The 26,164-nt window shown below is 40.1% G+C and overlaps 2 protein-coding genes across 9 annotated transcripts in view; one reads left to right on the top strand and one right to left on the bottom strand.

Moving 5' to 3' along the window:
* Positions 1–1,366, bottom strand: part of QTRT2 (queuine tRNA-ribosyltransferase accessory subunit 2) — a 144,406-nt gene extending 143,040 nt beyond the window's left edge. For 3 of the 5 annotated variants that reach the window (XR_004811744.2, XM_035710110.2, XM_035710109.2), the window contains exons 1-2: positions 1,219–1,366; positions 324–383 (exon numbers count right to left, since the gene is read on the bottom strand). The gene's annotated coding sequence lies outside the window, so the exon portion shown is untranslated. The remainder of the gene's footprint in view (positions 1–323; positions 384–1,218) is intronic. The other 2 variants (XM_025477239.3, XM_025477242.3) reach the window with 2 other exon arrangements.
* Positions 1,367–1,449: 83 nt separating this feature from the next.
* The window catches only part of CCDC191 (coiled-coil domain containing 191), an 88,596-nt gene continuing 63,881 nt past the window's right edge, over positions 1,450–26,164 (top strand). Inside the window, exons 1-7 of one of the 4 annotated variants that reach the window (XM_025477162.3) lie at positions 1,450–1,716; positions 4,106–4,144; positions 11,135–11,276; positions 15,511–15,654; positions 18,797–18,975; positions 20,424–20,647; positions 23,767–23,920. In XM_025477162.3, coding sequence (XP_025332947.3) covers positions 1,627–1,716; positions 4,106–4,144; positions 11,135–11,276; positions 15,511–15,654; positions 18,797–18,975; positions 20,424–20,647; positions 23,767–23,920 — 972 coding nt within the window. In that variant the 5' untranslated portion in view covers positions 1,450–1,626. Of the gene's footprint in view, positions 1,717–4,105; positions 4,145–11,134; positions 11,277–15,510; positions 15,655–18,796; positions 18,976–20,423; positions 20,648–23,766; positions 23,921–26,164 lie in introns of those variants that run through there. The other 3 variants (XM_025477172.3, XM_025477181.3, XM_025477192.3) reach the window with 3 other exon arrangements.

Below are 26,164 nucleotides of genomic sequence, written 5' to 3'. Positions count from 1 at the left end.
CATACGCAATGATTACACACATTAACTGTAACGTTAATATGCAATTTCATAGTCGTTATTTTCCATTTTGCTATGGTGTTGTCATTGTTTTTGTTTTCCCTTCTCTTCTTTCTCTGCCTCTATCCATCCTCCCAGCCTCCACAACCTTTCTCCACACTTCGTACAAACATTTAAACATACTCATATATGGGGTGGGGGTGGGGGAATTTTATTTTATTTTATTTTACTTTATTTTACTTCTTTATTTCACTTTATTTTACTTTACTATTTTATTTTATTTATTTTATTTTATTATTTTATTTTTATTAACAACGGAAACATACCGCAGTGTACGCAGGTCTCTGCAGCTTGCTTTTTCCCCAGGAGGAAAATGGATCTCCTTCCTGCAGAAGAGACACAGAACTAACTCACCGTTTTAAAAGAACTACGTCGTGGTATTACATAGCTCGGATGTGACACCCCTTACTCAACCATCACCCTTCTGATGGACGCTCGAGTGACAGAGCAAGTCCTACGACCTCTGCAAGAGTATGAGGGCGGGCACAGCTTCCCTCATCTCATTTTCACCAATCTCAAGTCCAGTGTAGTCTAGGTTTCCTGGCAGAGCGCTAGGTTGATGTTGATTTTTCGCCGTTACAGCCCTCCGATGATTTAAGTACCATCGCTTCCCGTTTGCAGGTAAGTAAACTGAGGGTCTGCGTTACTAAGAGTCTCGGGTCTTGGAGCCACAAAGCTGAGTTCAAAGCTCCCTGTGTAGACCACTGCCCTGCCTTACAAACCCACGTATCCTTTGCAGGTACCGTCTCCGAGAGCATCTAATAAGCTCAGTCTGTAAGCATGGCTTTTCCCTCGCCCCGAGGCCCCCTCCAGCGGCCTGGTCCCCGCGCAGCCCTCGGCTCAGGGATTCGAGGTGGCCACAAGCCTCCCAAGCATCCAGGGCAGGCCAGAGAACACTTCCGGCTGACAGCTTGACTCTCGAGCAGAGGCCGGTCGAAGGAGGCCCTATTTCCTTAGAGGTGCAGCGAAGCTTCCACGATTTGGGAGAGTTTGGACTCCGAGAACCCAAGACCCACCAGGAGAGAGCCAGAACCGGGATGGAGACACAAGTCCGGGAGTAGCGCCCGGGTTGCTGCCACAGAACCGGAACGCGTCTGGCCGCGGCGCGACCCGTGCACCCACTGCAGCCCCCCCGCTCTAACAGGGAAACGGGGCACTTACCTGCACCCCTTCCGATTTATTCTGGCCTTGAGACCCCTCAAAACTCCTCGTAGTTCGCTACCACGTGTCCGGCCTGCAGCATTCTCGGCCCCCTAAACCACCGCCTCCGCTTCAGAGCCAATCAGGGAGCGCCGCGTCATCAGCCGGCGCCAGGAAAAAAAAAAGCAAAGGTAATATGAAAGCGAGCTCTGGGGACCGCGAGGCCACGGGAGCGCTGCCGTTGCCATGGGTTACGGAGCTACCGCGTTCCGTCCGCGCGAAGCCCCCTGGGAGTGGTGGTTCCGCGGCGCCCCCACACACGCCTTCCCTGCGGCCGGAGGAACTACAACTCCCAGGGAGACCCGGAAGCAGGCTCGGCAACGGAGCGCTCGTTCCAGCTTTGCGGTGGTCCGGGCCTGAACCTGCAAAATGCTGCCGGCGCCCCAGGAAGGGTGCTCCTCAAGGAAGAGGACAGGGCCGAATCGCTGGAAACGAATGACAAGGAAGCCGAGTCCCAAGGTGATCCATCCGAATCGGGAGCTCTAGGGGGGCGGGCGCCGGCCCCGAGGCCCGCCGGCCGGGCTGCGCTACCTCCGTCTTCCCCCAGGGGCATCCTTACCTGGCTCCCTCTCGCCCCGGCTGCCCTGGTGCAGGGGGCCTGTGCACTCCGGGGTCTGGCTACTTTATAGCTTTGGTGGGCTGTATAGTTGAAGATCTGTCTCCATCACATGGTTCCTTGAACGGGAGACGGCTGGGAGTGCGCATCCCGAACTCCCTGGCCTCCCATACCCACCCTCCCACAATTTTAGGAAAGTTCTTGCACTTTTTTTTTTTTTTTTTCTAAACGTCTCCCAAATTTTAGATCTTTATTGGAGAGGGGAGATCTTCATGTTAGTCTTCTCCTCATATTCCTCTTCCAAATTTCCATGAAGTTGTCAAAAAGGAACTTGATCAGGTGTGTAAGTGGAGGGGGCACCTGGGTGGCCAGTGGTTGAGCATCTGCCTTCGGCCCAGGGCGTGACCCCGGGGTCCTGGGATCCAGTCCCGCATCGGGCTCCCTGCATGGAGCCCGCTTCTCCCTCTGCCTGTGTCTCTCATGAATAAATAAAATCTCTCTCTAAAAAAAAAAAAAAAAAAAAAAAAAAAAAAAAAGAATGTTAAGTGCATATTGGAGGTATCAACACTTGATTTACTTGAAATTTTCTGAATTCAACATTTCCCTTTTATACCTGTTACCTCCTTGGATGCATCAGCACCGAAAGACCCGGGAAACTGATAACCCCGTTTTGAACTTAAAAACGTACAAAAATGCTGTGTGCAAAGTCACAGTCACACGGTGTGTGCTTTCCGCAGACCACCTTTTTAACAGTCACAAAAATAAATGCTTTAAATGTAAGTGAGAGTACCAAAATGGAGTGGCTTCTCAGCTTTCAGCTCTAGAGCAGTTTCACCAGCTGTTTTCACCCTGAAGTTACACTTTCTTAAAAAAAAAATATATATCTGTAGACATGTGGCATTCTCTTAGGGCCCTAGGCGACTGTGCTTGCAGTTTATTCTAAATATACCAGCTAAATAATGCACCAGACACATTCCACTTGGTAAATATCTTGCCCTAGATACCAGAGGATGTAGATAGGAGCATTAGAGTTGGAAAGAGTCTGGTCCAATTGTAATGTAACTTGTGCCACAATAGATTGGATCCCAAATAGGTTATGGGTATAGACTTGATGATGGAAGGCGAAAATTTAGGACAATTTCGTGAGACTCTAAAAGGAAGGATTTTTCCTGCTAGTGCTCATTGTTACTGCCTAGGGGATAAAAAGGAAAAAGCACAAGAGCTTCTTGAAGTTCAGTTGAGTTTTAATACGATCAGCTCTTTTTTTGTTGCAGTGACAAAATTAATCAGCTGTACAGCTGCATTAATTAGTTATCTTAAGGTGCTTTGAAGGTTCAAAAAAAAAAAAAGGTGCTTTGAAGGTGAAGTGTCATGTGAGAGAGTATTATACCTTTCCTTCCTCCATGTGACGACATGCTAGTTTAGATATTCCCTTTTTTAAAGACCCACCTGAAATATTAGCAAAGCATATACTTCTATTTGTTAAGTGACTATTAGACCGACCCGGGTAGAAATATACGTGATCTTCACTTCATTTTCTGCTTTGTAAGACAGAAGATTGATTATCTCCCACCCCACTCCCCAGTTACTATTGGACCAAACAATATTCCTGTTATAGGTAAGATAGTAAAGCCCCTTACTACAAGTTATTCTTGAAAACTGGAACCGAGGAAGAGGGCATACCCTTCTCCAAGTACATTTGCTTCCATGACATTTGAATAAACTGGCTAATCAGTACTTATTTGGGTTTTTATAAGGAATATATCTAGCATTCCTCTATTTTGGCTCTGGAGAGCTTTATTTATTTATTTTTAAGATTTTTTTGTATTTACTAGAGAAAGGGAGAGCACGAGAGGAGGAGCAGAGGGAGAGAGACAAGCAGACCCATGCTGAGTGCAGAGACAGACGCGGGGCTTGATCCTATGACCCTGAGATCATGGCCCGAGCCAAAATCAAGTCAGCCTCGTAACAACTGAGTCACCCAGGTGCCCCTCTGGAGACCTTTAAAAAAAAAAAAAAAAAACAAAACTGACACCTGGGCACTATTCCAGACCAATTAAATTAGAATCTCCAGGTGGGCCTAGGTAGGAGATAAAAACAGAAGTCCCGGAGTAAGGCTTCATGTTTCTTCCTCTGATCATCATTCTGTGTGCTTGCTGAACTTGCTGATGAAATGGCTTGGCGAAAGAAAAAGGACACTATTCCATATGCTTTAGTCAGAGGGATAGATTAAATTGGCAAAGTTGATAAAGTTATTGCTGTGTATTAATATCCTGTATATATTATCTCCAGCCTGCCTTTGACCCTGACAATGTGGAACACTGGATTAAGGTAAGGCTACAGCCTAGTTAAAATAGAGAGTTAAAAGTCAGACATAGCCTGATGGAAAGGAATACTAATAGATCTCTGTTTTGCACATGTCTTGCTATTTTTATTCTTATCTGGGTTACTTTAGTTTTATACCCTGTAGTATTTTGTTTGCATTATCCTGTTCATTCTCATGGAACTATGAATGACAAGAAAATGGGTATAGACATGCTCTTTGAAATGCTGTGAGGATCCCATGAAGAGGACTAAAGGAGCAGAGGGCAAGCTGTAAGAGGGAATGTGGTGGCCTCCCTCAGATACTGGAAGGACTGTACCATAGTTACAGTGCATCCCGTGCATGAGGTGAAAGCTGTGCATGCATCATAAGAATTTTCTAATAATTGGAGAGATCCAAAAATGGAGTGGACATCCTCATAAAGAGCTGTATTTCCTGTCAATGGAGGTATTCAAGTGGATTCTAAAATGGCCACTTAATTTTAGGACTAATGAAGAATATGTTTGAACATTCTGTGCGTGGGGGGGGGTGGGGGAGGGAGAGGGCGGGGATTGAATTAGGTGACTTTCTGAGCTGTCTTCCAGGCCTGAGGTCTGTATTTTTGAGTCCAAGTACCATTTGAGTTGAAAGTACTATTAAACTCCTTCAGGTGCATGCCGCTGAGGGTCAGTTTGGCAACTTGCCATACTCAATTCATTTGTGCAGCATATGTTTCCAAATCATGCAGCCTTTTCCTGGGAAAATATCTTTCTGCCTGGTAGTATTTTGAAGAGCTTTTACTTATCTAAATTGACAGCCATTATAAGCACCAGGCCAGATGGAACCTAGGCCAGATGTAATCAATGTTAACTATTTATCCAGCCGGTATTTATTAAGAGCCTTCTAAGTGTTCGCCCTCTCCATTGGACACTGAAGATAAAACAGTGCTGGGGGCAGGTATAGTTCCTGCCTTCCCAGAGTTTATAGTCCAGTGGAGGTTAAACAACTTACTTAAAACCGTCGGGAGAATAAAGGATGTAATAGAAGCATGCAGTGGGGGACGCTAATGCAGACAGGCCGGGAAGGCTTCCTGGCTCTGCTGAAGGGCTGAATGGATCTGCCATTGCGGAGGCCAGCCCCTGGGAAACCCACTCCCCAGCCTCCTCCTAAGCCTAGTTTCCATGTCAGTGCTGAGAGTCCCAATGCCAACCCCCTGCAGGGCTTAATTGCACATTTAGTTACTGCCTCTAAGTGAAAGAGGTTAAAATTCTGCTCTGACTTATGCACTTGTCAGCCTGACCCGTTAGATTTTTATCATTCCTTTTATCATTTCTCTAAAACTTCTGCAGTAGCACTGTCTCCCTTATGCCCTCAAATCTCCCATCTCAAAAAAAAAAAAAAAAAAAAAAAAATCAGTAAGTCCTTACTTGACCCTGCTGGGTCCATTCTGATTATGGTGCAGCATCTTTTTCTTATCCAGTGTCTTTGGGAGTATAGCCTAGATTCCTGGCCCCTGCATCTTACTATCCTCTGGTGTCTATAGGAATTTTCTTCCTGCTCCTGTTTCTCACCACTCCACAGAAACAGCTCTCAGAAATGACTTCCTGATCAAATCTGTTCTTCATCCCCGAACTTGTGTAAGGTTCATTTGATACAGTTATCACTTTTTTTTAATTCCAGAAATCCTGCTTCAGTATCTTTTTAAAACAGTGTTTTCTCTTTTTTCTCCTTTACTTTTTTGCTCATTGCTGTCATCTTTTCTGATTTTGTTCCCTGACCTATCCTACTCTGGGTGCATCCTAAACAGGTAGGACCTCTGGAACTAAGACTTCCAAATCCCTTTGAGTGCACCACTCTCTCAGAATCAGCTCAGATCTGGTTACGTGGAACAAGGGAGAGAATATGAAAGGGGTGTGGAGCATGTTGATGGTCAAGAAAGGGCTTTCTGGAGAACAGAAAAGATTACCAGGGCAGCACTGGGGACTTTGGCTGAAGTTGGTAACCAGAATTTTATGTGGTAGCAAAAACTGGTAGATCAGATTGATCCAGGTTTGAAGGTTTCACTGGAGGGGCAAAGAGAGAAGAGATTTGAGGGCTCTGTAAGAGAGTAGCTGAATATCCATGCAGAGTAGGAAGGAGAGGACGCTTTAAGGACTCCTAGGTTGGGAAGAGGAGACCCATAGTGACTGAGGATGTGATTAGGTGCAACACTAATGTAGTGGAGGAGGGGGACTAAAAGAGGGAGATGGACAGGAGGTGATGTTGGGGTGGGGGTTATCAGCTTTGGGGCTGAACAATGGAAAATTCTGTGATGTCCATGTCAGTGAGTTGCTGAAGTACAGTAGCAGGAAAGGCCATTGGAATATTGTAGATCAAGCAAACCTGGAGGCTCAACTGTTGGTGAGTCTTCCTCAGGGATGCTGAAGTCACTTAGACTCAGACAGATGCTTGAGTAGAACTGTGAATTGTGGGGAAGCTCACCCAAAATGCAACACTTCACCGTGATTTATAATTTATCCTCATCCTGATTTGATAAACTAACTCATCTCTTTACTACTGTGCATTCTGTTACTTTGATACTTGAGCTTTTTCTTTTTTTTTTTTTTTTAAGATTATTTATTTATTCATGAGAGACACAAAGAGAGAGAGGCAGAGACACAGGCAGAGAGAGAAGCAGGCTCCGTGCAGGGAGCCCGACATGGGACCCAATCCCGGGTCTCCAGGATCATGCTCTGGGCTGAAGGTGGCGCTAAACCGCTGAGCCACCTGAGCTGCCCTGATACTTGAGCTTTCTAAACATTTTCATTGATTCTCTATTCTTGAACCTTCAGGGATTTTGTATGCCATCCAATGAAACTAAATTCTAGATGGGCATTTAAGGCTCTCTGTCAGTCAAACTATGATATCAATCTACCTGTAACGGCCCCTTTGCTGGGACTCTGTGTGCCTCTTGTCATGCCAGTCTCCTGCCTCCCTATCTTCCCTTTGCTCTGACTCACACTGATCCCCCAAACCTGGAATACCATTCCTCTCTGGGAGGCCAATCCTGATCATTCCCTTAAGGCTCAGCTTGAGATGCCCCTCTCAGTGAACAACTTCTCCTCGCCCACCTCAACCACCTAGTCCCATCTTCTAACACTTTTCCCCTCAGAATTATTTTGCCATTTATACATAAGAGACCATGTCAAGCATTTGCTTGTATAGAAGTGATGAAAGTGCTTGTATAGAGTGCCCAAGTGATTGGGCACTTTCAAAAATGTATTACTCCCAAAACTATTATTTATAAACATGCAGTTTGCACTTGAGGGCATATTAAGGAACTTGTGCTTCTACCTCCCAGCCTTGAGGAAATGAAGGAGTGCATTGTACCTGCTGTTTCTGCCATTGCATGGGACAGTGGGATTGATGTGCATAGTGGGACATGAGGAGCTCATATTGAGCATTTATAAGATCATGGGAATAACTGGGATGCTTCCTTTACAAATCATATACTTACACATAACACAGTTACTGAGTAGTAAACTTTTGAAGGTATTCGGGGTTTCTTTCTAATCTCCCTGTGTTACTTTAGAGCTATTCTTGAGTGGTTTCTTGCACATGTGGCACATGACACAGTAAATAAGTAGGTATTGAGTAGGCAGGTAGATAAAAGGGAACTCTTTGGTCCTTTTTAGTTTTGTTTTCCCCTTAGTAGCCTTCAGGCCTTCAGTCAACTTGCTTAAAGAATTTGTTAAATTCACACTTTGTTTTATTGAACTTTAATGTAAGACCTTCTATATCTCACATATTTACTTTGTATGAAATGGTTAGAAAAAAAGAAAAATGGTTAGGATGGGATATCTTAAACAAGGAAATACAGAGACTTTCTAATCCTTAATATCATCTAGTATTTTTTTTTTTTTTGCCAAAATTTTCATGTTAAGGGATATCCCAAACACTTGCTTTGTAAGAGCCAAGCAGACATTTCTCCTTACTCCCTTCCTTGTAACCATCCCGTGACCAAGTTCTTTAGAACCAACCTAAGTCTTTCCTTACCTCCAAACTCTCTCTCTGCCTCCTTTGCCAAGAATCTACCAATTGCAATTCAGGTGACATAACCTATCCTACAGATTTTTCTTTCACTCGTAGCCTGAGACACTAAGTCTGCAATCCTCTTTTTGTTATTTATTTTTTGTTTGTGAGTGTTGGGTTTTTTTTTTTTTAAGATTTTATTTATTTCTTTATTTTTAAAAAAAGATTTTATTTATTCGTGAGAGACCCACACAGAGAGAGGCAGAGACATAGGCAGGGGGAGAAGCAGACTCCATGCAGGGAGCCGGACGTGGGACTTGATCCCAGGACTCCAGGATCACGCCCTGGGCTGAAGGCAGGTGCTAAACCACTGAGCACCCAGGCATCCCTGTGAGTGTTGGTTTAAAAACTGAAAGTCGACCTATTTATTTGTACATTATTTACATATATGTGTATATAACATGCACACGTGATCTATATGAAATTCAACTTACTGTCTTAGAATTTGAAAACCTTAAAGGGAAGGACTATGTGCCAAGCATCTTGTGACCATACAAGAAATGGCATATCGACCGTCCTCAATTTGGGCACATCAGAGGCCAAGAAATAATGTGGGAGACAGATCTCTCCAGAGTGACCTCATAAAGAGTGAATGATACTTTCTGTATTCTAACCTTGATTAGATCATGTTTTTATTTTTTTTTCTGATTCATATCTTTTCCTGTGTGTTCTGTTTTCTACATGTTTTTCAAATTACCCTTGGCTTTTCAACTTTATTCCTTTGTTTCTAATTCAAACATAATATGTGAAACCCTTGAGAATTTAAAAGGTAAAGCCGCTGGCAAGTTTTGGCAGAGGTACTACCAGCCTTTCTATGAAGGGCAAGAGGAAAAATCATTTTCAAAATAGGTCAGGCAACAATATAAACTGTGGGAAAGTGCAGCTTTTAAAAATAAGTTTTAGGGGCACCTGGGTGGCCCAGTCAGTTGAGTGTCCAACTCTTGATTTCAGCTCAGGTTGTGATCTCAGGGTCTTGGGATCCAGCCCTGTGTCAGGTCCCTGCTCAGCAGGTAGTATGTCCCTCTCCTTCTGCCCCTCCCCCAGCATATGTGCCTTCTCTCTCTCTCAAATACAGCTTTCAAAAAATAAATTTTACATGTATTCGTTTTTTTTTGTTTTGTTTTTTAACATTTATGGGGCACCTATTGTCTGCCAAGCACTGTTATGGATACTGTGGGTTTCACGCATGAAGAGAACAAACATGCCTGCTCACATTCTACTAAGGGGGACAATAAATGGTAAAATATGTTATAAGGTCTTAAGTGCCATAGAGAAAATAAAGAAGGGGAATAGGGAGAGCTGTGAAGAGGGTGGTTACAGTTTCCTGTAGGGCAGTTGGACAAAGCCTTACACTGAAGGTGACATTTGAGTAAGGTCAAGAGGAGGCCAGGAAAAGAGCTGTATGGCCATCGAGGGAGAGCAGTCCAGCAGAGAGGAAGTAAGCTCAAAGGTCACGAGATGGGGCCCTGCTTGCCATATATCTGAGGAGGGATGCACAAGGTGAGTGTGGCTGAAGTCGAGTGACTGTGGGGTGTAGTAGATAAGAATGGAGAGCTCACAGAGGGCCTGATGGTGCAGTGCCTTGAAGCACATTGTAAAGACTTTGATTTTTATTCTGCATGCGATAGAGAACCGTTAAAGGATTTTGAGCAGAGTTACATCTGGCTTTTATTTCAAAGGGATTGTCTGCTGTGGTGAGAGACTATCACAGAAAACCTATCAGGGAATTGGGGTGCCTTGGACCAGGTGATGACAGTAGAGGTGACAAGAAGGGGTCAGATCCCGGATATATTTTGAAAATAGAGGCAACAGATTTCCTGATAGGTTAGTTATGGGGTAGGAGGGAAGGAATAGAGGACTCCAAGAAGGACTCCAAGGTTTTCATTCCGAGAACTGAAAAAGTGGAATGGTAACTGCCCAGGTTGGAAGCTTGGGAACACAGCAGATGTGGAGGAAAGCAAGTTTGTGGGGAGAGAAAAAGTCGGGGATAATTGTAAAATACGTTCTTTTATACTGTGCAAGTGAACCGACGTGCCAACACAGTTTGCACACCTCAACCAATCCCATGAATTAGGCCATATTTTTATTGTTAAGACATTCTGGATGATGACAGTTCAGCAACTCTGTCCCAATTTTATTGAGCCTACTGTTTATATGATGGGAAGTTCTTTTCAGGGCTAGTAATTTGAGGAAGTATAGCTAATCTGCCTCTTCATATTCATATGCAAATCGTAGTGACATTGGTAGCTAATAAAACACTGTTTTCTATTTAAAATAAAATATCCAGGTGTCAGGATCCCATTACTAATGCTGTAAACAAAAGTTATCTAAAGTTTAAATAACTTTTTGTTCAAAAATAAATGTTGTGAGTACATGTTAAAATTTGGTAAAATAATCCTGGGGTCCCAGGATGGAGTTCTGGGTTGGGCTCCCTGCATGGAGCCTGCTTCTCCCTCTGCCTATGTGTCTGCCTTCCTCTGTGTGTGTGTGTGTGTCTCATGAATAAATAAATAAATAAATTAATTAATTAATTAAAATCTTAAAAATAAAATAAAATTTGGTAAAGTATTGGAATTCGTGTTTAAAAAAACGAAATTATTTGGGGTGTTTAAGCCTCAGTTCCTTCAAAAAATGGAAAAATGGAAGTATCTCAGTAGGTGATAGAAAATCCATTTCTTGGGACTCATGGGTGGCTCAGCGATTAAGCATGTCTGCCTTCAGGGCGTGATCCTGGAGTCCTGGGATCGAGTCCCACATCGGGCTCCCTGCATGGAGCCTGCTTCTCCCTCTGCCTATGTCTCTGCCTCTCTCTGTGTCTCTCATGAATACATAAATAAAATCTTTAAAAAAAAAAAAAATCAGTTTCTTGAGTAGGAGAAAAGTTCCTTAGACCTGAACAAAGTTGTGTCATCTTAATGGATTTTTTTGTTGTTGTTGTTATATTGAAGAGGGTGGAGAAAGCCTCAGAATTTGCAGTTTCGAAAGCATTTTCTGCTAGAAATTCCCATTTGCCCAGAAGGCTTTGGAACCAAATTGTAGATTTGGAAACATCGGAGCAAATAGAGGATCATGATGAAGTCTATGCAGAAGGTAAGACAATACATTTTTTTTGTTGCAGTGTTGACAGTTCTTTAGAATATAGCTTATTAAACATAACTTTTTAATGCATTTCTAAGTACAGAACAGCAACTATTCTTTCTCTTAATTTTTGTGTCTTTCAACCTCCCTGAAACAAATTTACTCTGGAGTGAACTCCAATATTCCAGGTAAGGGGCAGCCCCGGTGGCGCAGCGGTTTAGCGCTGCCTGCAGCCCACGGTGTGATCCCGGAGACCCGGGATTGAGTCCCACGTTGGGCTCCCTGCATGGAGACTGCTTCTCCCTCTGCCTGTGTCTCTGCCTCTCTCTCTCTCTCTGAATAAATAAATAAATCTTAAAAAAAAAATTACATATATTATATATATATATATATTACAGGTAAGGCTATATTTAAGGTCCATTTTGTCTCCTGAAATGGAATCCCATCTAGAGGCAGTTTGATATGATAGAGCTAACTGGTGAGTGTTATAAGGTATCAGTCCTGTGGCATGAAGGGCAGCATAATAATCTGATCTAATATTATGAAATAATTTGACCACTGGGTTGTAAATCCACTTTATTCTTTATGAAGAGAGTCTAAAACTGATCTAACTTTCCTATCTCCCCAAAACATTTACTCCTCTGGAATTTAGTATTTTGGTGTTTAATGCTCTTGGGAACTCCAGCATTTAGGTGTGAAGAAATCAGGAGAAGCCAGAAAATAAGATTGGAAAGGAGAGGCAAGAGAGGTGGGAGGACAGTCAGAATGACCATGTCCTGGAAGCCAGCTTCCATTTGGATTATTTAGGTTTCCATTTACTCACAGTATGTCTTTATTCAAAAAAATATGTATTATATAACTATTGCCTTATATAATTTATTCATAATAAAAATTACATGTTTTAATATATGTATATATACGTATATATATACACACACCCATACATATGTATACATACATATGTATATACTATAATATAATAGTCTGTGCCAGATACTATTTTAGACACTGGAGGAACAGATTTTGAACAAGAGAGGGGAAGCCCTTGCTTTCATGGAGTTTATATTCTGGTGTGGGAATAAAGAAAACTTAAAATAATTAAGTAGTGATAAATCATTCAAGTTTGGACCTGAATAATAAGAAGGAGCCAGTGATGGAAGAAGAGTATCCAAGAAAGAGGGAAAAGTAGCATCAAGACTTAAAGTACATACAAGCTTGAGGTGCTCGAGGAATGGAAAGAAGACCAGTGTGGCTGGAGCTTCCCAGTGGAGATGAGCTTGCAGGAGTGAGCAGAAGACCTATTACATACATAGGGCCTTATAGGCCTGGGGAAATAATTTAGATTTTATTCTGAGTATGATGAGACATCATTGAAGTGATTGAAGCAGAGGTACAACTGTACAACATTTTAAGTATGTGAAGAATGAATTATAGGGGAGAAAAAAGGGAGGAGGAAGATCAGCGGGAGGCTGGTGCAGTGGTCTGGGCGAGCAATAATGGCCCTTGGTCTTGGGGGGTTAGTAGAACTGGAGATGCAGAAAGGAGATTGGTTCAGAAATTGGCAAGGCTATGTCTTGCCGACCCCGTCTCCCAGCCCACTAGTGGGAATACACAATATACTTTAGCCTCTTGAAGTTTCTGAGAAATTCTGCTGTTTTAAAAAATGTTTACTTCATTTTCTAAGCTTTCTATATTATGAAACTCTTTGTATCCTGAAATCCATATTGATATCCTGAAGAATTAGTGATTTATATTAGAAAGTACCAGTGTATGGGAAGAATATGGTTTTCAAAGGTTTATATCCTCTTTTTCTCCTCTCCTCCATCATCTGTTAATATTCAGTAAGAACATGGGCAGCCTGGGTGGCTTAGCGGTTTAGTGCCGCCTTCAGCCTGGGGTGTGATCCTGGAGACCGGGATTGAGTCCCACGTCAGGCTCCCTGCATGGAGCCTGCTTCTCCCTCTGTCTCTCTGTCTCTGTCTCTATCTCATGAATAAATAAATAAAATCTTTAAAAAAATATTCAGTAAGAATCAATGTTCTGAGGAACATACTTTGAGAAGTTCTGCTTTAATGCAGCCTTTAGAGCCTCTCATCCAACAGGAGGTATTCCTACAGTTGAACCCTCCAATGGAAGTTCTATTTCTTTTTTCTTTTGGGGTACTTCATAGAAAACCCCTATTTACTAATGAATGGCACTTAATAGATCTGAATTATTCTACATATAAATTACTATACATGTAAATGTCTGAATTACTGCACACAGAGTTACTTGGTAAATATGTCAACTTTCTCTACCTTCCTCTGAAAGCCCACATTTGTTGCTAGTATACTTTTTATACTTGGTTCCTACTACCTTGATTCATTGTTGTTTAGTTTATATTTCCTACATTCCTATCTATATTAAATGCTTTTTGGCATCATTTAATGTAAGAAACATTCCATTCCTTCAGAGCTATGTGCTAGTGGTAACAATGATGAAGCTAATGCTGAAATACATACTTTTCTTCTTTGAAACCCTTATACCCTATGCATAGAGCTGTTGGATAATAAGGATAGTGATGAAGGTATTACTAAAGTAGACATTTTCTCCCGTACGTATACTTTTAAGAAGATTTTCCGAATATCACTAAGGAAGAAATCCAAATAGAAATTGGCTTCCAGGACAGCACATTATTTGGTTTTCCTCCTACCTCAGTAGCCTCTCCTTCCTAGTCTCTTCTTGGTTCGGCCTTATCTCTTCAATCCCTAAATACCAGAGTTCCTCAGGACTTACTCCTAGAACCGGTACTCTATCCATCTTCTTCCTTTGGTACTCTCATCTACTTCTGTGGCATTAAATCCACAGTGGTATAAGCCAATACCTATTTTTTTTTGAAGATTTTTATTTGATTTGAGAGAGAGAGAGAGAGAGAGAGCACAAGCAGGGGGAGCGGCAGGCAGAGGGAGAAGAAGCAGGTTCCTGCTGAGCAGGGAGCATGATGTGGAGCTCAGTCCCAGGACCCTGGGATCATGACCTGAGCTGAAGGCAGACACTTAACCGACTGAGCCTCCCAGGTGCCCCACTATTTGACATTCTTATTTGTATGTCTCCTACGCATTTCAAACCAAACTAGTCTAAAACTGAATTCCTGATCTTCTCCCTCGGCCTTCTCCATCTCAGTAAATGGCTTCTCCATTTTTACAGTTGCTTAGGCCAAACAAAACCTTGTAGATTTCTTTCTCTCACTTCCCATATCTACTACATTAGCAAATCCTATCAATTCCACCTCAAAAAAATACTTTCTAAAATTGGATCATTTGGGGGGCACCTGGGTGGCTTTGTGGTTGAACATATGCCTTCTCCCTCTGCCTATGTCTCTGCCTCTCTCTCTGTCTCTCATGAATAAATAAAATCTTAGAAAAAAATAATAAAATTGGACCAATTTTAATAATTCCTCTGCAGATCCAGGCTACTATCACTTCTTTCCTGGATTATTACATTTGTCTCTCAATTGATGTTCACTACTTCTGTGCAAGGGATTTTCAACTTCAGCACTGTTGATGTTTTGGGCCAGATAATTATTTTGGGGGCAGTTGGGGGGCTATCCTCTGCATTATTGGATGTTTAGCAGCATATCTGGCCTCTGCCCACTAGATGTTAGTATCATTTATCCCTATTGTGATAACCAAAAATGGCTCCAGACATTGCCAGGTGTCTCTTGGGGGGCAATATCATCCCTGATCTAGAATCACTGCTCTAAACCTGATCCCCACATTCCCACTTTATCTCCTCTATTCCCCCTTCACTCCTTTCCCATCACACTGCCTCCTTGCTATTTTTCTAACACTCTGGACATTCTCTTCCTAGGGCCTTTGCAATTGCTTTCCCTCTGCATGGAATAATATTTCCTTACATATTCATAGGCTCGCTTCCTCACTTTCTTCCCTTCTTTACCCAAATGTCTTCTCAGTGAGACCTCTTTGAACCCCTAGTTTAAAACTGTCAGTACCCACCTTTTATTTCTTACCATTTCTCCTTTGCCTACTCTGTTTTTCCTATTTACTTATGGTCTCTCTTCTCCAATTAGAATGTAAACTTCATTGGTGGTAGATTTTATTTGTCCTGTTTTGTTTGCTGCTCTGTTCCCAGCATCTAGCACAGTACCTGACACATAATAGATGCTCAATTAATATTGGCTGAGTGAATGAAGAAAGTCTCTGAAGTAACAGTAATATTAAAAAGACTTTTTCTGTTTTATTGATAGCTCAGGAGCTAGTCAATGACTGGTTAGACACCAAACTTAAGCAAGAACTAGTAAGTGATGGCGAAGGTGATGCTGAAGACACTGTGTCAAATATCCCTCCTGTGCTGGAAGCCAGTGGACATTTGAAATATGACAAGTTTGATGGTAAGAACTTGTCTCATTGTTCTAAGCTTTTAATCTAATGAATGTATCTAAGAGGTCTTTTTAATGGTTTTAAAAAATAAATGATATATTATTTGACTTTTCTGGGTTTTACTTAGTTTTATAATTGGCTTTAGTTTTTCTTGGTTCAATATAAATTATCTATATCCTCAGTAAGTTCATGGTGTTTTTAAAGTTAAAATATTCTATTTGTAATTCTTCTTATGATTATTATAGCAATTAATGCTCTGAGTATCTCTTCCCATATATTGTTAGATGACCCTTAACTTTGAAGGGGGCCATTTTATATTTATAAAATGTTTCATGTCATTAGGAGTCTATTGCTTGTACACAGAACTAGTGTGTGAGGGTTCCTCAAATATACTCAGAATTCGATTTGTTTTACTCAACATAAAGGTAGGCCTAGCAATGGTGGAGGCAGCTCCTCATGTGTGACTACTCCTACATCACTGGTAAACTCCTCTGGCAGTATTCCCCGTGTTTAGGACTCTACAGAAATCTCCTACAAAATCCCCAGCCCAGGAATGACAAAGTCTTGAGCTCTTAGCTAGAGAAATTCTTCAAGAACACCTAGTCGGATCTCCCCTCTGAACTCCGTCAGCTAGAGATCCTTCTGTAGTATCCCTCACATGGGGTGATATAATCTCTGCCAGCACATCTCCCAGGATAGGAGGAGCCCAGTCAGTTGTTATGGGGCTCTAATCCTCATACATTCTCTTTCAGGAGAATAAGGAGTTTGACCTCCGAAACTTTTACTTTTTAGTGCAAGAGAAAATATCATATTGGTTTTTTGTGTGAGAGATATAATCGTATCTCTCATATGTCATGCTTCTAGCTTAAATACACCAGCTTACTCAACAGTTCTTCGTATCACATGGTTTCTAATCTTATCATGCTGGTTGCCATCTTCTAGATGTTTTCTATTTATCAATATCATTATTAAAGTGAGGCACTTGCATACTTCATATTTATTCTGAAGCATATATGGAATATAGTGAACTATTACTTTCATATGGTGCTAGTAGATGTAGTTATGTTTCTTTACTTAGATTGGCAATTATCATCTAGTATCATACCAGGCCTCACTCATCTTATGCATGTAGAGTTTTTTTGTTTTATTTTCTTGGTGTTTTTGGATCAAAATTGAACAAAAATATTATATAGCCATTAAAAAAGGATGTTTACTGAAAATATTAACATGTGATTATCTCAGTAGACACAGGAAAAGTACCTGACAAAATCTAACATCCATTCCTGATTAAAAACACACAGCAAAATAGTAATAGAAGGTAGAGTCCTCAACCTGACAAAGGACATTTACAGAAGAAGAATTATGGAAAACAAAAACCAAAATACGTTATCAGGAATTACATCTAGGGATCCCTGGGTGGCGCAGCGGTTTAGTGCCTGCCTTTGGCCCAGGGCGCGATCCTGGAGACCCGGGATCGAATCCCACGTCGGGCTCCCGGTGCATGGAGCCTGCTTCTCCCTCTCCTCTGCCTGTGTCTCTGCCCCTCTTTCTCTCTCTCTCTCTCTCTCTCTCTCTCATAAATAAATAAAAATTTAAACAAAAAAGGAATTACATCTAATGTAAATAGATTAAATATTCCAATTAAAAGACAGGATTGGCAGAATGAATTTTAAAATACGACATAACTATATGCTGTCCATAAGACACAATTTAGATTCAAAGACACAAACAGATTGAAAATAAAAAGATGAGAAAAGATAGACCATGCAAGCAGTAACCACAAGAAAGTGAGAGCAGCTTACTAATATCAGTCAAAATAGGCTTTAAGATAAAAAATTGTTACAATGGCCAAAGAAAGGCATTTTATAATGATAAAGGATCCACCGTCAAGAAAACACAGCAAGTTTAAACATATGTACACCTAATAAGAGCTCCAAAATACCTGAGGCAAAAACTAACAAAGTCGAAGGGAGAAATAGATAATTGCACAATTCTTCAAATTATCTGGAGACCTCATACCCCATTTTCGGTAATGTATGGAACTAAACAGAACATCAACAAGGAAAATGTTTTCATCATTAGTCATTGAGAAAATGCAAATTAAAACTACCTTGAGTAGGTACATACTTACCTATCAAAATGGCTTACATCCAAAGACTGACTATACTAAGTATCGATGAGGATGTGGAGGAACTAGAACACCCCTGTACTGCTGGGGAGAATATAAAATTGTGTAACCACTTTGGAAAACAGTTTGATAGGTTTTTAAGAAGTTAAACAGCTACTTCTATGATCCAGCCATTCCACTCCTAGGCATTTGCCCAAGGGAAAGGAAAGCATATGTTCATATAAAAACTTGTACACAAATGTTTATAACTTTGTCATAGCCAAAATCTGGAAACAGCCCAAATGTCCATCCATGAATGAATGAACTAAATTATGGTATACCCATACAGTGGAATACTAATCAGCAATAAAAAGTGATAAACTATTGATAAAACACCACGATGAATCTCAGAAATAATTATGCTGAGTAAAAGAAGCCTGATCAAAAAAAGTACATAGTGTATGATTTAATTGATAAAAACAATTCTAGAAAATGTAAATTATAGTGAGAGAAAGAGGTCTGTGGTTGCCTGGGATAAGACAGAACATGGGGAGGAGTGGGAGGAGACGACTGCAAATCAGCATGAGGACCCTTTTGGAGCTGACAGACATGTTCCTTATCTTGATTATAGTGATGGTTTTATGGGTAGATGTATATATCAAAACTTATGGTAGACTTTAAATATTTACAGTGTATTGTATGTACATCAATTATACCTCAATAAATCCATTAAAAAAAAAAGCCATGGAGTCTTCAAGGATGTTTAGACTGAAGTAGTAGCTTTTACATTTGGCAATAAGGAGTCTTTAGTGACTTGGGTGAGGATAACTCCTCATGAGTGGAGGGTTTTTTTTTTTTCCTTCCTCTCAGTTGAAGGTAGTTAATTGCTCAGGGCTATCCTCATCCAGTTGGCATTATCAGTTACTATTTATTGAACACTCACAGCTTTGTATTTTTATTGTACCAGGATTATTTACATAAATATGGAAATTGTACTAAATTTTAAAAAATTTTCCCTTTTTTTGTTGTTGCTCTGTCTCCCCCAGAGTTGTGTGGCTATTTGGAGGAAGAAGAGGAAAGTACCACTGTTCAAAAATTTATAGACCATCTGCTCCATCAAGAAGTGGTGGATTCTGGAATGTTGGAAGATCTTGGAATGAATGGAAACCAAGACAAGCAGCAGCAGAAGGATCCTCGTCTTACCATGGAGATGAGACATAAGCAGGTGGGAGGGAAAAACAAAATTAAAATGGGTAACAGGAAGCAATCTTTGTGTAGCACATTTAATAAGCTTAAATAAAGACTTAGGCTTTATTATGAAAAAGGGTGCCATCTGTGGTTTGGTTAGAAAGAATAAAAATAAAATATAAGAACTTCAGAAGAAAAATAATGCTCATAAACTGAGGACAGGAAACAATTTATTTAAGAAAACCGAAAAAAGGAATAATTGATTTTTGAACAATGGAGTGGTGAACTAAATTTTATTAGTTTGTATATGGTACTATTATAAATATGTAGATTGGTTTTGTTTGAATTTGATTTTTGAACTGTGACATCAAAATATTAATATCATGAATATTCCAGTGAATGTTATAATGATAATTCTTTTCCAGACAACTGAAAAATTCACTCATTTTGTGATTATAATTTGAAAGGGAGGACAGATCTGAATTAAATCTAGTTCAGCTGTTTTGAATTAGAAAGGCATATGGGAACTTTCTTTTCTTCAAAGGGAATAAATAGTGGGTTATAGAAAAAAGATGCATCTCAACTCTTTGTAGGGAAGCTTCAGGAAATCAGAATGACCAAGTCTTTCCCACATGTCCAGAACTAAGCCTGAACTAGAACGGATGTCTATACATTGTATGTTGTCTTTCAAAACCCTGAATTTCTGATTGCTTTCAAATATTAAGGTATGCCAAAGCACTGAGGATGTTAGAAGAAGGGATAGAAGTATGATCCTAGTTTGGCTTTGTGATAAAAGGGAGGAGAGGAGGTTCAATAAGAGATTGTCAGCATCTAGAAGTCTTATTATAACTGGAGAGTAAGATAAAGTTGAAGGTAAGTGAAGTGGAAGGGAAAGGAGCACTCCTTAATTCATAGCTAGAAAAGCCTCTAGGGTCTAGGGAATTAATAGGTTTGAAAAATTGACTGTGCTTATTCAGAAATATCTGTGAAAGTCATGGTTTTGATTTCCAAATATGAGCCAGAATCATTGATATATTTAAATGATAAAAGTGAGTAGTGTTCCTCATGGCACTAAAGTATTGTTGTATCTTTCACAATGCAGCCTCCCCAGAATATCCATATTCTTTCTTAAATTATAATCAGAGTGCACACAGCAGTAGTGTACACCTTGGAAAATATTAGGGGTGGGAAGTCATTATTAAGAATCCAGAACTTGGTGTCTGACGCACTAGACTTTCAACTTTTCCATGATGCAAATCATTCCCAGAGTTCTGGGAGCCCTCTTACCTGACCTCATCTAGACTTGTATTGGTTCTTACCCAAGCAAAGAAGGGATTTCTTCCTATTCTTCCAATGAACAGTAGGGCTTCTGGGCCAGAATGTTTCAAACTGGGCATATCGTGAACTTGAAAATGTATTCTAAGCTTTTGCATTTCCTTTTCTATTTGGAAGGCTGCATTTCACCCTCATTGTATTCTCTTTAAGGTGAAAGAGAATCGCATGAGACGTGAGAAAGAACTGGAGCGCCAGAGAATGGAAAAGATCCAGAAAAAATCAGTCTTCTTAGAGGCTCAGTATTTGGTACAGGAAGAAAAGAAAAAGAAGGCTCTGGAGGCCAAGAAAGAGGAGGAGGAGATTCAAAGGGAGATGGTAAAGCTGCGGAGGGAGCTAATTGAGAGGAGACTTGCTGTGGAAGAAGCATGGAAAATGTAAGCCAGCCGTGGTGAGCAGTGTAGACTTTTTGTCTAAACGATCATTTTGGAAGTACTTGGAAGTTTAAAAACATGGACATTATGATAAACAAAACACCCAAGAGAAATCACCCACTATTTCATGATCTTAACAAATTAACTGTTTACATTTTTCTGTTTCCTCTGGGTCTTGATCCCTTTACATACGTAATTGCAACTATAAAGTACATTTAATTTATTTTGCTTCTTGTAATTAACACATTGCCCAGAGTCCTGAGGTCTCATACTATTTCTCCATTGAGTTCCTAGACCATAATTTATGTAATAACCTTCCCCCCCTTCTGATAAGCATTTCAACTATTTCAAATTTTTCACCATATAATAATGCAGTGAGCTTCCTTAAGCATAGAGCTTTTTATTTTCTTAGGAGTATAATTACTGAGGTAAATGGTATAGGCCTTTTGACGACTTTTGAAATATTGCCAAATTGCTTTCCAAATGGGTTGTACTTATTTACACTATTGTTGGCAGTGGGCCAGTTTACCTACCACATTCTTCTTTGCATGGAGAGTACTATCATTTTCAATATTTTTGCGCTTTTAATAGGTATTATGTTAGTTTGCATTTCTTTGGTTACCCAAACATTAAGATTAAACATGTTTCCTTACGCACGTTTGCTAATTGTGCCTCAGCCTATGTGAATCCTGTGGGTGTCTTATCTTCTGATAATCATACAGTGTTACCATTGCCTTCCAACCACTGATGAAGAATAGGAATACCTGACATAAGAGGAGAATCAAAATAGTCCTCATAGGATATAGTACGGTTATGTATCCTCATGCAGAAAATGAGCTTCTAAATGAAATAACTAACGTATGTATGCTGAGAAACAGCACTGATGGATGACCTGCAAAAGCCTTGGAGCAACGTGCCTGATGTGACTGAATCTCAAACACAGAGGCCAGAAAGACCTGTTAGATAATCCCTTCCACCCCCATCAGCCTACACAACTTTTCTGCCGGAATTCCTGATTGCTCTTACTCTGTCTATCCAATTTAAAACAGCTCACCAGTGCACATGTGCTTTACTCTCTCAAGGGCCAGGCTGAGGCCTCCTCCAGACCCCATTCCTTTCAGAAAACGATCACCAGTGTTTTAGTGAGTTCTTGCTAAGGTCAACCTTACTTTTCAGATTGCTCTCAAACCCTGAAAAATCTAGGCTGACCTAAAATAAATTGTGAAAACAAGTAACATTTGATGGTAATGGGATGCTCTGCTCATAGTGGGCACTCAACAAATGTTCACTGCCCACCCATTCCTTTTAAAAGTTTGGATCTTATCCACAGTGCCAGTGATGTGGATAATACACTCTACTGCTAGCAGATGAACTGATTTAAACGTTCCAGAAGGCAATTGGGTAATAAACAACAGGAGACATAACATGATATTTCGATTGACCTAGAAATTCCAATATTGGGAAAACTATAAGAAAATGGTCAGAAATCCAGACAAAAATTTGTGCACAAAGATAATCAAGATGATATTATTTATAATGGACATTAATAAATACTGGAGAAATTAATGAAAATGGTTATACGATGAGACAGCACTGACATGTCAGTGTTTTGTTGTTTTTTTTTCTGGCTTTTATATCCAGTATTTCACAGTGAGCAGCTATCACTTTCATGACAGATACATATTTTAATATTATTTTAGAAAATCAGATCCATAATTTTAGAACTGTATTTCTTTAAATGGCCACTATGCTCTGCCCATAACTATCTAACAACGTCATGGCATTTGGATAGAATCAGTACAATTTTATTATTGATAGGGCTTTTTAACTTATTTGTAAGCTATCCTAAATCTGCATCATTGCATAGTTTTAAAGTATCTTCTCTAAGAGCTTTATTAATTACAAAGGGAGAAATGGCAACTTTATATGGGAGAAGTCCCCTTAACCAAGTAATGGTTAACCTCACCAATAATAAGATGTAACATTGTATGTCCTCTCTGTATGTGAGGTTTAACATGTAGACTCTTCTGGCATCCCTCTCTCAATTTTCATTTCCACAAGTATAAAGTGAAATTCAGAAAGACAAGGTGATTTGTATGAGCTCTCACAGCTGATTTGTGGCCAAGGCCCAGGAATCCTGATTGCTGACTAGGTGCTATTTTTACTCTAGCATTGGTGGTATATATACCTTACACAAATACACATACATATACTTTAATACACTCCAATAAGAGAGCAGTGACTGTGAGCTTGCCTGAGTTGTCATGGGGAAGAGACCTGGATGAGAATGGATAGGTGGGTGAGATAGAGGATGACCAGAGAGATAAGCAACGAAGTTACTGGGCAATTCCTGTCACTTGCCTGAAAGCTCTTTCTTCTTCTTTTCTTTCTTTTCTTTCTTTTTTCTTTTCTTTCTTTTTTCTTTTCTTTTCTTTCCTTTCTTTTCTTTCCTTTCTTTCCTTTCTTTCGATTTTATTTATTTATTCACAAGGGACACAGAGAGAGAGGCAGAGACACAGAAGAGAGACTCAGGCTCCCTGCGGGGAGCCCGATGCGATCCCCGGTCCCCAAGATCACGCTCCAAGCCAAAGGCAAATGCCCAACTGTTGAGCCACCCAGGCGTCCTGAAAGCTTTTTCCTTATTGTTATTAAATTCTATTTTTTCTCTTTTCAGCTATTTTAGAATTAATATAAATTCCACTGCCTCCTTATGCAAGAATATCTGATTCTTTCATTATTTTTCCTCCCTAGAAACCTTGTAAAAGCGTTGGGGCAAAAATTTTATCCCTTATCTGAGGGCCCTTTTCTGTTCCTCCCTTCGAAGAAAAGAGAGAACTTATGTCTACATGAGAGAATACCTAGGAGTTGTTAACTCTCAAATTTTTATCAAAGTATCACTCAATGGTAAACTCAATAAAAGTACTTTACCAAAATATCTATAGGGCTTTCTACTTTTCAGAGTGTAACACTCTTATTGAATCTATATTTTATGAAGGAATAAACTAAGGCTCAAAAAAATCTGTTTTCTGATGGAAAATGCAGTGTTTGTTCTACAATAGTACGTTGTAATTACCCGTCATTAAGTCTGTTGTTCATACATGTATTTTTAAAATTGTTAACAGAGAGCAGAAAAAGCAGGAAGAAAATTCTCCAAAAAATACAGAAAAAGGCTTGTGTCAAAGTGATTCTGTTCTTCTGTATGAAGAAAAAATGGCAAAAGAAAGAAAGAAGAAATTGAGAGCGTTGTTAATCCAAACATTCAAGGAAAATCGTCAGGTGGGACTTATAACTTCTCTTTGTTCAGCATTCTGTAGCATAAATGACAGAAGGCTCTATCAGAGGTGGGCCAGTATCACATGAAGCCCAACTGAACCTCACCGCAAATACTGAATAGCCCACGCTGTTTGTTCTGTGCTACCCAGCTGGCCTAGGGCATGGGGCAGTGCTCCATTCTCCTGTCTGGGGTCTATTCCTATAGATTCTCTGTGTGATCTTGGGAGACTGGGTGTTAATTTGAGGTGGCTTCCTAAATTACCCTTTTCAGCATAGCATGTAACTAACTACTCATGTAGATCTCTGGTAGGTTTTGAAAGCTTGGCTTCCATAGTCTTCTGGATTATTCAGAAGAATTACTCAGAAAAGTCACTTCCTTCTGATAGCTAGGATCTTAAAGCAATGATACACTTCTCCTTTTCATGGTCTGCACTTTATTTTACTCTTTTCTCCCTCTCTTTTACTTTCACTTTTTGTAAAAATTACTGGTCAATTTTTTTATTGACAAATGAGGATCCTCTCCAGTCCATTTAAGCAGAAGATTCTTTCAATGAAGTGGGATTGACAGCAGTATGCGTTTGGGATTTATAACATTTCAGGTGAAAGGGATTACTTGGAAGATTTGTAAAATGAGAGGGTTGGCTGAGAAAAGATAAATATGGATATTTTATATTTTTTATAACACCCACCCAGAGCCTTAGGCTTTGCTGAAATTCAATGAGAGCTAGTGGAATGAATGCAGGAAAGCACAGATTTGACAAGAGAAAGGACAATGTCACGATGGTATTGAGGGATCTTGATAAATATAGTACAGACTTATAGAAACCCTGGAAATCATAACAGGAATTTGAATATAATATTGAGAAGTGGGATATGAACAAGAGACCACAGTAGTCTAAGAAATTTAAAAGGAGAGAGACATGGGGTGCCTGGGTAGCTCAGTCACTTAAGCATCTTCCTTCAGCTTGGGTCATGATCTCAGGGTCCTGTGTTGGAACCCATGTCAGGCTCCCTGCTCAGTGAGAGCCTGCTTCTCCCTCATTCTCTCTCTCTCTCTCTCTCTCTCTCTCTCTCTCTCTCTCTCTCAAATAAATAAATAAAATTTTTGAAAAAATGTGGTGGAGGCATTTTGGACTGATGGGCAAGAAGTCATAATTATTGAGATATAAAACAAGGGTTTTGGGGAATCCCTGGGTGGTGCAGCGGTTTAGCGCCTGCCTTTGGCCCAGGGCGGGATCCTGGAGACCCGGGATCGAGTCCCACGTCGGGCTCCCGGTGCATGGAGCCTGCTTCTCCCTCTGCCTGTGTCTCTGCCCCTCTCTCTCTCTCTGTGTGACTATCATAAATAAATTAAAATAAATAAATATTTTTTAAAAAAGGGTTTTGGTTAGAGTTTTGGCTTTAGGAATAGAGAAGGAAGAGTAGCAGGAGGAAATGTTAAGAGTTGGGATTAACATTTTGAGAAAGATTGGCAAGGACTCTAAGATGCTACATCCTTCGGGAGACCAATAGAATTGGTCTTACAATAACAGTTCAGATTTCTGAAGGAATATAGGAAAGGAGATGAGTACTCAGAGGGCCATTTAGAGAAGGGGTGAGGAAAACATGCCAAGAAATATTATCCAACCAATGAGAGATGAGTAAGACATTTTTTCCAGAAACTTAAAACTGAAGTTCACTGTACAGGAAGAAATAATGCATGTTTTAGATAGAAGTAGCTAGCTATGAATTTTAGACTTGTAAAGAGTTGTACAAAATTCATGGTCTACCTATTCAGCCATTGTAACTTAGAAATGCGAGATTATCATCTCTACTCCACAGAGATCTGCTTGATCTAAACCTATACTTTGTTTTTAAGTGCTTATTTTGAACTTATTTTAGACATATAGAAAAGTTGCAAAAACAACATGCAGAATGCTTGAATACGCTTCACACAGCTTTTTCCAACGTTAACATCTTATGTAAGCATATCATAATTATCAGATCTAGGAAATTAACCTTGGTACAATACCATTAGATACCATTAACTAAACTATAGACATTATTAGAAGGTCACCGGTTTTTCCACTAATGTCCTTTTTCTATTCCAGGACTCAGCCCATGATTCTATGTTAGAGTATACCTAGGAGTGTATACCTAGGACTCAGTCCATAATTCTGTTTTATTTATTTTTATTACTTTTTAAAAAGATTATTTATTTATTCATTAGAATACACAGAGAGGAGAGAGAGAGGCAGAGACACAGGC

The sequence above is a fragment of the Canis lupus genome, chromosome 33 (genome assembly GCF_003254725.2).
Source record: "Canis lupus dingo isolate Sandy chromosome 33, ASM325472v2, whole genome shotgun sequence".
Lineage (NCBI taxonomy): Eukaryota > Metazoa > Chordata > Mammalia > Carnivora > Canidae > Canis > Canis lupus.
Note: the sequence above shows the minus strand (reverse complement) of the source record. Positions and strands in the feature narration are given on the sequence as shown.